The sequence below is a fragment of a genome, unplaced genomic scaffold (assembly GCF_019419815.1).
Source record: "Pyrus x bretschneideri cultivar Hongxiangsu unplaced genomic scaffold, Pyrus_bretschneideri_v1 Contig142, whole genome shotgun sequence".
Lineage (NCBI taxonomy): Eukaryota > Viridiplantae > Streptophyta > Magnoliopsida > Rosales > Rosaceae > Pyrus > Pyrus x bretschneideri.
The window spans coordinates 104168-116545 of NW_025999438.1; the positions used below are offsets into that span (position 1 = coordinate 104168).

The window sequence follows — 12378 nt, forward strand, 5'->3', positions numbered from 1 at the left end:
TAAGAAATCTCCACCATAATCAGATCTTAAAGTGACAATCCTAGAAATGAGCAAATTCTCAACCAAAGCTTTGAAATGAACAAATGAATCAAACACATTAGACTTGGATTTAAGAGGGAAAAACCAAGTGTACTTTGTATAATCATCAACAAAGATGGCATAATATATGTCCATTTACAAAAGGAAGTGATGCAGGACCCCATACATTTGTGTGCAAGAGTTCTAGAGGTTTACTTAAAGTACAAGAAACAGGAGCAATTACAACTTAGAACATTTGCCTAAAGCACAACTAGAACACAAACTTATTTATTGTACTTGAAATACAAGACTTAGATGCTAGCTTATTTAGTATTTTGAAAGAAGGATGGCCCAATCATTGAGGCCAAATATCCTAAGAAGCTTTAGCATATGCTACAAAAGCTTGTTGATTTTAAGTAATAATAGAAGCATGAAATGCATAGAATCCAGCTTTCATAAGGACTTTAAAGAGCATTTTTCTCCGAAGAAAGATCATTCACAATAAAGTGAAAAAGATATAAATGAATAGAAAACCAATTGTCAAGTATGAACTTATTGGCAGAAATCAAATCTTGCTTAAGAGTAGGAACATGCAAGACATTTTTGAGTTCAAAGCAATGAGAGGCGGTATTAATGGTAGAAGAACCAGAATTAAGTATAGGCAAACCTTTGTTATCACCAATATAGACTTTCTTAGGACCATTGTAAAACTCAGGTTTCTACAAGTTTGTGTACAAGTTGGTCATATGTGAACTAGCACCATAATCAAGAAGCCATGTAGGAGTAGTAGTGACATTGTATGCAGTCTGAGAATTCTTGGAGCCATAGGTTGGATTCATACGTTAAGGGCACTCTACAGCTTCATGATACATTTGGCGACATATTTGAAATCCGTCTGTTATAATTGTTAAACTGAGAGTGAGAGCCATGATTGTACCTCTGATTACCTTGATTGTACATTTGATTGCCCTGATAGCCTTGATTATACCCCTAATTTCCACAATTCTGAAAATTCATAGGGTTTGAAAAATTTCCACGATTCTGATTACCAAAGGAATTGAAATTGGATCCACTTTGAGTAAAGAAGGCCTGAGAGCCTGAATCACCGGTTGGTGTTGGAATAATTCCAGCAGAGGAATTAAAGGCTTGAATCGGCACTGAAGAAGAGCTTTTCTTACAATTAGTCAATTGAATTTCCCTGCTTAGAAGAAGGCCATGGAGTTCATCAACAGTAGTAGAACCAAGTTGAAATTGAATCACATCAATGAAAGATTCATATACAGAGGGCAAACCATGTAAAGTAACAGATATCAACTTGGAATTTCCTTCTTCATGTCCCTAGCATTAATGTGATAATGAATTTACATGTTTATTACATAATTTTTTAGAATAAAAATTAGTAATTGATTTAGGGTTTTAATACTCACACCTCTATTAAACTCCTAATTAAATTTCAATTCAAACATTTCCAAAATAAATAAATAAATTAGAACAAGTTTGTACCCATTAGTTTTCCTTTTTCTTTTTTTTTTTTAATATAAAAAAAAAAAAAAAAAAAAGAGTTTCAAGTTTTTTAATCTTAAATGTACCCATTCATATAATTTTTAATTTTTTTAATCTTAAATGTATCCATTCTTAAATGTACCAATTTGTTATATGTAAAATGTACCAATTTTTATTATAAAATAAACCCAATTTTTCAATATAAAATCCATTCAAATTTTTTTAATCCATTTAACTTATATGGGTACATTCTTTTTCATAGGTTTTTTAGAATGTATCTGTCACATCCCGACCCGGGCTCCACCACATCCTGTGCTCGACTCCGTCATAACACAATATTGTCCGCTTTTGGCCTCGACCACGCCCTCACAGTTTTGTTTCTGGGAACTCACACGAGAACTTCCCAGTGGGTCACCCATCCTGGGATTGCTCAGGATGGGTGACCCACTGGGAAGTTATCGTGTGAGTTCCCAGAAACAAAACCGTGAAGGCGTGGTTGGGGCCCAAAGCAGACAATATCATGCTACGGCGGAGTCGAGCCCGGGATGTGATGGAGCTTGGGTCAGGATGTGACAATTTGGTATCAAAGCCACTCTGCCGTGTGGTGCGAGTGTGCCGACGAGGATGTCAGGCCCCTAAGGGGGTGGATTGTGACATCCCACATCAACCAACGGAGAGGGGGTGATGTGCCTTATATGTACATGTCCACCTCCATATAGCACGAGGCCTTTTGGGAACTCATTGGCTTCGAATTCCATCAGAACTCTGAAGTTAAGCAAGTTCGGGTGAGCATAATCCCAGGATAGGTGACCCATTGGGAAGTTCTCGTGTAAGTTCCCAAAAAGAAAACCGTGAAGGTGTGGTCAGGGCCCAAAGCGAACAATGGGTCGGGATGTGACAATATCTATGTCAAGTTTAATCGAACAAATTTACTAATGTTATTAAGCATAATATCTTTTTTTCTCCTGCGGTTTTGAAGAACGTACCCATGTTTTGTTTTGGTACAATATTTTTTTTTTTTTTTGTTAATTTAGATGAATGTACCTAGACACACACACACACACACACAATATAATATACAGTATACTTTATATTTTATTATTTTTAATCCCACAAAGTATGGGTTTTATTTAAAATCTTATTAATATAAACAAATAAAAATTTCAACTTTTAATGTTTAATTTAAAACTGTAGTAACTTACATTATTACATTAATGTCAGGGATTTTGATTAAAAAAAAAAAACTAAAAGCCAACAAGATTTCAATAAAAAAATATTGATAGTTAGGGATCTCATCCAAAATGTCCCCTTAAAAAAATACAAACGTCCCCACCAACCTACAAACTAAGAGTTTGTTTGATAACTATTCATTTTTCAGTTTTTAATTTTTGTGGTTGATAATTGGAAAAATGAGGGATGAAGAAGGGTGGTAAGATAGAGTCTTAAAAAATAAAAAATAAAAAAATAAAAAATAAAAAAACTTAAATTAGGTTACTAAGACCTCATTTGTTATAGATGATTGAATTAGAACGGATAAATAAATCACTATTCTAAAGTATGTTTAAAGAATGAAAAAAAATTGTAACCAATCTAGATGTAGGAGAATAATTACAAAACTTATCAATTCCAATCATCCTCTAGATGGAAGAAGCCCTATTCATGTCTAATCATCTTTTAATCCCCTTCAAATGAAAAATCATTCCCCTCTACAGTCAAAATATATTCCTTGGAATTCGGAGAGTAATCAATTCCAATCAAATCTTTTATACCAAAAGAGGCCTAAATTTTCAGGAATCATGGATGAGAAGGAAAGGTGTGAAAGTAGTAGAGTTGGCGCAATGGTGTCATAAGTTTGTACGGGAAACAAGCTAAGTGGTAAAAACTTGGGCTGTAAGACGGAAAAACTTGGGCTGTAAGACAAGCTAAGTGGAAAAACATTTCATCTTTCTACTATTACTAACTGAGCAGTGGACAACTTATGAAACATTTAAGACTACAATGTCACACATGAGACGCTGAGAGCTCCTCCCGTTGCAAGGTCGGATCCAGGAATTTTCATAAGAATGAACAATAATTTTTAAGGAGCTCGAGAAGTGACCCAACCGAAGAAAAATAGGGTGAAATGTTTAAATGTTTCTACCAAACAACTAGGCACCAACTATATGTTGATCAGTTACCATTTTTAGATGGTATTGCAAGCTTTTGTCCTCAATAAGCATGTAGTATAACAACCAAATATGGAATAAACAATTGATTCCAAGGCTTAGAAGCAAGGTTCTTCTTGTTTCCCTTCCCGTATTAAATGGAAAGCTCTTGTTCTTGTTCACATTTAAACTAAAAGATTTAAATTTTGACCACCTACGTATACTTTATAGTTGGATCTATATTAATCTAACAATTTGAATTCGAATTAACAATTTTAACAACATAATATGTTAGACTGTAGAATAAGAGGAAGTTTCCTATTTAGGTAGAATTAAACCTTTGTATGCTTGCAAACAAATCAATATGATGCTCCCAGAAGATGAGGAAGTGCATATATTAACCAGAAATATAATACACTTGACGGCAACCATTTTCTTGACGTTAAAGTTCAGAGAGCCTTGTTTGGATTCACATATAGCTCTCTTTGCTTATAAATGTACTTTCCCAAGCACTAAAGTAACAAGATTAATTATGGTCATCAGCAACTCAAGTTTTCATAACACCAGAGTCCTAAGTCCCCATCAGTCGTTTGCTTCAAAGCTTCCATATGCAACCTGTACGGCCTCTATATAATGCTTAATTTTTTTAGAACTTTGGCCAGCCTTATAAAACCATTAGACCTTGACCTTCTATCATGTCCGATCCCTACAAAATTTTCCATTGTATACGAACAATCCGGTCTAAAAAAATGGTGAAAACCAACAATTTCTGCTGGTGTTCTGGTCTTCTCTTATGCTTTGTTGGGTTCTTTTAACCCCGGGTGAAGCTGCTTTGAAGAAGTATCAATTCGATGTGAGTAATTCGTAATGGCAGCCTTAACATGCAGGCTATAAGTTTATTTATCCATTTATTTACTGATTTATAAGTTCATTTTCAGGTTCAAGTGAAGAATGTGAGCAGGTTGTGCCATTCGAAGCCAATTGTTATAGTAAATGGGAGGTTCCCTGGACCTACAGTTTATGCTAGTGAAGGAGATACACTTCTTATAAATGTTACCAACCATGCAAAATATAACATGTCAATTCATTGGTAAGAATATTTATATTTGAATTTATTTGACTAATTTAGCATGATTAATACGAACATTTGGGTTGTACTGATGAACAATTTGGTGGATTTTTGCAGGCATGGACTGAAGCAATATCGCAATGGGTGGGCAGATGGGCCCGCCTACATCACACAATGCCCTATCAAAACAGGGAACAGCTATACCTACAATATTACTGTAACCGGGCAAAGGGGAACACTTTGGTGGCATGCTCACATCTTTTGGCTAAGAGCTACTGTCCACGGAGCAATTGTCATCATGCCGAAACAAGGGGTTGGATTTCCATTTCCTCCGCCCTACAGTGAAGCTAACATTGTCTTAGGTGGGAGAGTGCGACCACAAGTTTTTGAAATTTAGGTAGAAAAATTAAGATTATATGCAGAAAATAATTGTATTGTTTCTTGTCAATGCTGTAGGAGAATGGTGGAATAACGACGTCGAAGAGGTTGTTAAGAAAGGGAACTTACTTGGATTGCCACCAGATATGTCAGATGCACACACCATCAATGGGAAGCCAGGTCCTCTGTTTCCATGTTCTGAAAAACGTAAGCCAGCTCCTTCTAAAGAGAGATTCTTAGACACCAGATATTCAAGATGCTTCTTCTAATTTCTTGTTTGTTGCAATCTCAGATACCTATGTATTAGAGGTTGAACAAGGAAAGACGTACCTGCTACGAATCATTAATGCTGCACTCAATGATGAGCTATTCTTCGCCATAGCTGGCCACAGTTTGACGGTGGTAGAAATTGATGCGGTCTATACCAAACCATTTACAACCCAAGCAATACTGATAGCACCAGGCCAGACTACGAATGTTCTTGTTCAAGCAATTCAAGCGCCCAACAGATATTTCATGGCTGCCAGGCCATTCATGGATGCACCTGTTTCCGTTGACAACAAAACTGCCACTGCTATACTACAATATAAAGGCATCCCAAATTATGTACAGCCAATCCTTCCTCAACTTCCAGCACTCAATAACAGTGCTTTCGCATTGAGCTACAATGGCAAGCTAAGAAGTCTAAACACAGCTCAGCTCCCAGCCAATTTACCTCTCAAAGTTGATCGACATCTCTTTTACACAATTGGTTTAGGAATCAACCCCTGCCCTACTTGCCTGAATGGAACACACCTCACTGCTGCTTTAAACAATATCACTTTTGTGATGCCACAGATTGGGCTGCTTCAAGCTCATTATTTCAACACCACAGGAATATTTACCACAGATTTCCCAGACCACCCTCCAACGCCTTTCAATTACACTGGTACTCCACTCACATCCAACCTTGGAACAAAACAAGGCACCAGGCTTAGCAAGATTGCCTTCAATTCAACAGTAGAGTTGGTGCTACAAGACACCAATCTCCTCACAGTGGAGTCTCATCCCTTCCACCTTCATGGTTACAATTTCTTTGTTGTTGGCTCTGGAATTGGGAACTTTGACCCCAAGAACGACCCGGCTAAGTATAATTTGGTGGATCCTCCTGAAAGAAACACAGTTGGAGTTCCCACCGGTGGTTGGACTGCAATAAGATTCAGGGCGGACAATCCAGGTAAAGACATCGACATAACCAAATAGTGTGCTACATGAAACTTCAAATTTACTAATTAAGCAAGTTATTTGTTATTTTTAGATATTTTACTAATCTTTTGAACGGCATTTGATCATCGTTAGGTGTGTGGTTCCTGCACTGTCATTTGGAGCTGCATACCAGCTGGGGTTTGAAGACTGCATTTGTAGTGGAAAATGGGAAAGACTCTGATCACTCTGTCTTGCCTCCACCTAAAGACCTTCCACCTTGTTAGTTCCATGCACGTACGTACGGGGAGAACTCAAATTTGGGTTTCTCGAAGAAAATGAACTATTATTTATTTTGAGCCTTTTGTCTGACAAATTCTTGCAAACATTACTGCAAAGTGCAGGAGTTCTACAAGCAGAACTCTTGTTCTAAGACCAATAAAAGAATGTAATGTGTATCGGATTGTTTTAAATGTGAAGTTAGTGTTGGAGTGACTTGACTTTCGTGTGTACTTAGGGGGATTTGTTCCAGTTAGAGTCCGTATAATTAGGATAAATATTGTTGCATATTCTTACCTTGTAAATCAAGTTTGCATTATATATGTTTGCCTCATTTGTGAGAAGAATGATATCAAGAATTGAAAGCCCAAATAAGCCTTAAATTAGCATGGTATGAGAGCAGAGATCCTAAGATTTCTGTTCTGCCTGTTCCCTTCAGAAAAATTTCGAGCCTTCATAGAAAATCTGCTGCCTCTTCATGGTGAAATCCCCATCACGGATTCCACCCTAACCGATGTTATACCTACTACTACTACCCTAAACACTAATAATCCCGATGACTCTACCACAAGTTGTAACACATATCATCCATCATGATTCATCCCCTGCATTGATTGGTATCAAACTCAACGGTGCCAATTATGGAGTTCGGTCCTTGATTGTTAAGATGTTTATTGCTAGTAAAGACAAGTTGGAATACTTTTTTGAAAGTAATCCTCAACCCCTACTGATGATCCAACTCTCACTAAGTGGGGCATAGAGAATGCTATCGTGAAAGGTTGGCTAACTTGCGGTGATGAACAATAGTGCAAGAACTCTGAGTAGTGGGGCTACCTTGGTTGCACGCCCAGCAATGAGAGCCTCTCCTTCTTCAAGTTCCCGTCTCGAGCCCAAGAGAAGCCCGTTAAACCGAGCTTAGGACTGCAGCTCTAGGCCTGTGGCCTAAGCCCAACTTAGGGGTCCCTATTTGCTGCCACACAGCCCCACGACCCAGCAAGGCCCATGGCTCCCTCAGACCAAGCCATCTGTTCCCATATGGCTACACCTAATATGGCAGTGAGAGACATGGTCGTGACCAATGTTTTCAACTATGTGGCTGTCCTGAACGGTGGGAACCCTTAAAGCTTCAAAGACAACGGGAACGAGAGAAGCAAGATACCAAGCAAGGACAAGTGAATCTCGCAACCTCAATGTCTCAATTATCTTTAATATCTCAGGATAATCCTCCTAATTTTTCTATTGCGATCGAGTTTTTTTTGGAGTTATCAAGTAACTGTGGTTATGCCTTACATGTGAATGGTGATAATATTCAGTGAGATTGGATCATAGACTCTGGTGCTACAAATCACATGACTTATGACCCTCATGATCTAGCATGTGATACCACCCCACTACGACATAAAATCACCAATGCGAGTGGTGTAACCTCTCCTGCTACTGGTATTGCCACTGCGCATCTTACTTCGGCTTTCTTTTTACCTAATATATTACTTGTGCCTCCAATAAAGCATAAATTGATGTCTCCTAGTCAAGGTACTAATCAATTCAATTATTGTGTACTAATGCATCTAAAGTTTTGTCTTTTCTAGAATATTCTCACGAAGAAGATCATTGGTCATGGTACTAGGGGGATCTCTATTTTGTGGATGATGTTAGTACGGGCCGTGTTAATCTAGTCCAAGGAACAATTGATCACAAGAGACATCAAGTATGGTTGTGGCATCACCGTTTAGGTCATCGCTCCTTCAGTTATTTACAAATATGTTTTCGGATTTGTTTGTTGAATGTTCTAGTTCCGATTTTAAGTGTGGCACTTGCATTCTTGCTAAAAGTCACCGTGTTTCTTATCCGTTGAGTTCTAATAAAAGCGTTATTCCTTTTGGATTAATACACTCTGATGTTTGCGGACCATCTCTAATTACTATTTTTTCTGGCATTCGATGGATTATGATATTTGTGGATGATTGCACACGAATGACCTGGCTGTATCTTCTTAAGAATAAAAGTGTATGTGTTTTCGGCCTTCAAAGTGTTTCACACCATGGTTCAGACTCATTTTCATGCTAAAATGTAGATTTTGCGTTTTGACAATGGAAGAGAAACTGTTAATCATGATTTTGCCCATTATTTGCCTAATCTTGGTATCCTCCATAAAACTACTTATCCTCAGACCTCTCAACAGAATAGGGTGGTAGAGCAAAAAAATTGAGATCTTTTAGAAACTAGCCGGGCCTTGTTAATTTGTGCGAATGTCCCATGTTCCTCTTGGGATGTCCCAATTCAAACTGCTACATATCTTATCAATTGGATGCCATCCAAAAATCTTGGATTTTTAAACACTATTACAAGCCTCACCGTCCCTCTTAATGATACCACCCATGTCATTGGGTGTGTCGGATTTGATCACTTTCATAAAAATCAAACTTGACCCTTGTGCTCTTTGTTGTATTTTTATGGGGTATGAAGTGCATCAAAAAGGGTACTGTTCTATCATCCCCCACTTGACAGATGTATGTCACCAGGATGTAACCTCATCCTTCGTTTTCCTCCAACCCTACTCTTCAGGGAGAGACAAGGAATGAAAACCAGAACTGGACCAAACTACAAGCATATCCAGCAGCGCCAACGACACTGCCAAACATGCCAACAGATAACACGGCATTGCCAGCCCAGCCAGTAGCGGCTGCAGCACTGCCAACTCAGCCAGCAGCGCTCTGTGGCAGTCAAATAACCACCAAACATGGCTGCAATGGTGCAACCACTTGAGGTTGAGGTTATTGATGATACTAATTACTCCTCCTATTGATGTGTCCAATATTTTGAGTTCTCAGTTATCTTGCGGGCACAATTGAGGAATTACTGGCCGGACGAGGGAAAAAGATACAAATATCTTATTGCCAACTATGTGTCATCACATAAATGGTCAAAACCCGACAAAGCTTTCGTACAACAAGTATCCAAAACATGATTTTAAAAGATTTTAATCTTCGTATGCCTCCATATCTACTAAAAGTAATTTCAAGCTCTCGCTATCCTAATGAACTCATTGAACACCCTCACTTCGAACCTTACATGTTAGGTTATGAGCCCAAAGCTCCTAAAGCTCTCCAAGTCCTGGGCCAAGACGACAGATAACTTTCTAACATATTTATAGATACAACGTGAAAAGGAAACAAACATCAGCTTCAATGAACAATTCTTACAAATTGAATCTCCAATTACAAAAGGGCATTCAGATCACAAGTAAGAACTACGCCAAGCATATCCAAACAAAAGAACCTCCTTTCCGAAAAATACAAACAACAGGAAGAAAAAAGACGTGCAAGGATGAAGAAATTTCATCAGAAATATTCCAGAAAAGAAAACTGATCCATGTCATCACGCATTGCATTCTAGATGACAAATGTAAAGCAATGATGCAATCCACCGGCCGAAATTCCATCTACAGTAACAATCAAACCATGGTTGAATATGAACTTTTACCTCCAAAATTTCAGAAATTAAGCAAAGATGGAAACCAGGCACACAAGCAAAATAAACAACACAACAGCGCCAATCCAACAAACCCATTTTCCTCTTCTCTTTTTCATCTTCTTAGCATTAGAAAGCGCATTAGTTCCATCATTAATATAAGCCCCAGCACCAACCACATTCTGTTCGATGTCATCCAACTGTTCGCCTTGCTTTTCAACCAACACAGCCATGTCAAGGAACACTTGATGGAGCTCCGTCAAGCTTCTCTGTATGTCCTTCAAGACCTCATGCCTTTCCTGATTCTCCATCACCAGCTCCGCCTTTCCTTCGAAAGTTTTGACCTGCCCATTTGTTGAAATCATCTTATCAATCACTTCATCACTCGCTTCCTCCCCAGTGGCACTGAAATACCTCCTCTTGAGACCGTCTTTGTGCTCCTTAACAATCTGTTCTCTTAAGATCTGAAAATCATTCATAATCTCTCTCAGCTTAATTCTCAAACCATTCGTCACGGAAATCCTCATTCGATCAACAGGGCTTCCTTCCTTGTAGGCCGCAGACACAATTCGATTAGCCACGTTACAACGATCAAGCGACTCCAAACTCGCTTTGATGCTTTTCGCTTTCCTCAGAATAGTAACCATATCAGCATTGATTCTGTCTCTCAACCCTCTGAGCACTTTAGCACTGTGAGTGGACTTGGTTTCTTCATTCAGGTCCTGAAGATCAACAAGGAGGTTTGTGATCTCTTCCATGTCAGCCTTCATTGCGTTCACTTGTTCAAAAAATCCGGCAAGGTTCTGTTCGTCAGCGGCGTCAAGTTTCCCCATTTCGAGGTCGGGTTGGGACTCGAGATCTTTCATAGCCTGCTTCTTGAGATCCACGTAACTGAGGAATGACTTGGTCATTAGATCATTCATCTTCGGGGAGATTTTCGAATACCAACCTGGCTAAAAAATTTTAGGACTTCAATTCGTTAAAAACCATGTTAGAATAAGAGATTACGTCTTCCAATTGTTTGATTTATGAGAATTTGGAACAAAACAAAAACATAAACAAGAAAGATCATTAAATTAATCGAATCTAATTCAGGAATGTCTCTTTACGTTCTAAATACAAACTTCAAGCACAAAATTATTTAACAAAAAATTAGAAATTAAATAAAAAAACAAAAAACAAAAAAAGGGGTAAGAAGGAACACCTTGAAGAAATCGATTCTAGTGCGTATGAGGAAATCAAGTGCTGTAATCTTTTGATCTGGAGAAGGAATTTCGGGGATTGAAAGTTGAGGATCGATGGGAGCGTGTGGGTGCTTCAAGAAGAGTGTTTGAAAGAAGTAGAAAAGCCTTCAGCATTTGTAGGATTTTGGTTTTCCGCTTCTTTTTTTTTATTTTATTTTTTTCACTCTTAAATTTCAAATTTCAAATTCTAACAGCGCTCCACTTCTTCCACGTAGCCGTTATGTTGATGATGCCGTTTGGTAGGATTTCATGTGTTGCCTTCCCTTTATATTTCCGTTTTTTTATTTTATTTTATTTATTTTTAAATAGTTTAGATGTGGCAGTTTTCCTTCCACAGTTTAGACTACTCACTAGTACAAAAAATGAAGGATCATGATTTAATTGAAGATTTTTTTTGAGTAAAATTATACTTTACCATCTCAGGTTTGAGGTTTATTGTAACCTCATATAACATCTTCAAAACATTTCAATTTCATACCTCAAATACTATTTTATTCAATATAATACATCCATTAAATTTTTCATCTATTGATCCATTAAATTTGTGCCACGTGGCAAAAAAAATTAATTAAAAAACAAAAAAAAAAACCTGATAACTTTGAACCCCACCCCCACCTCCCCTACAACCCCCCCCCCACCCCTCTTCTTCTTCCCGAGCCTCCCATCCACGTCCCTCTCCTCCACTCTCTTCACCTTCCTTCTCATCCAAAAACCCACCCTATCCCACCCCAACCCCACCTCCCTCGCAACCACCCCACCCCCACATCCCGGTACTCAGAGTTGATCTGGGGGGTTCGATTTGTTGCCGTCATCACCGCCGTCTCATTCTCTCTCTGTAACTAGTCCTATCAGGTACGAATATGATCTCTTCTTCTTCTTCTTCTATGTGTGTGTGAGAGAGAGAGAGTGAGAGAGAATTGAGCTCTATTTGTAGGTGTGTAAGCTATTGGTTGTGTCGCATGGGTTTTGGTTATGGATTTTGATCTATGTGTGTTGATTTATCCAGGGTTTCGCAGATAGCGTCCAAGCGGATCTTGAAGGAACTCAAAGATCTGCAGAAGGATCCTCCTACGTCCTGCAGCGTTGGTAA

The 12378-nt window shown here is 38.4% G+C and overlaps 1 protein-coding gene and 1 pseudogene across 3 annotated transcripts; one reads left to right on the forward strand and one right to left on the reverse strand.

Moving 5' to 3' along the window:
• The first annotated feature begins 4211 nt into the window (after positions 1–4211).
• Positions 4212–7043, forward strand: LOC103934634 (annotated as a pseudogene).
• A 2694-nt stretch (positions 7044–9737) lies between these two features.
• LOC103933987 (syntaxin-112) lies at positions 9738–11874 on the reverse strand. Of its 3 annotated transcripts, none has more exons than XM_048580085.1 (2): positions 11249–11874; positions 9738–11013 (listed from the first exon to the last, which is right to left on the reverse strand). In XM_048580085.1, the coding sequence occupies exon 2, from the start codon at positions 10965–10967 to the stop codon at positions 10074–10076; it is 894 nt and encodes a 297-aa protein (XP_048436042.1). In that variant the 5' UTR covers positions 10968–11013; positions 11249–11874; the 3' UTR covers positions 9738–10073. The 3 variants fall into 3 exon arrangements, with proteins under 3 accessions (XP_048436042.1, XP_048436041.1, XP_048436040.1); XM_048580084.1 differs by having other exon boundaries at positions 9738–10997; positions 11249–11873; XM_048580083.1 differs by having other exon boundaries at positions 9738–10993; positions 11249–11635.
• Between the last annotated feature and the right edge of the window lie 504 nt (positions 11875–12378).

Coding starts and splice junctions, on each gene's coding strand:
- LOC103933987 (XM_048580085.1), bottom strand. CDS start 10,967: ATGAATGATCTAATGACCAAGTCATTCCTCAGTTACGTGGATCTCAAG.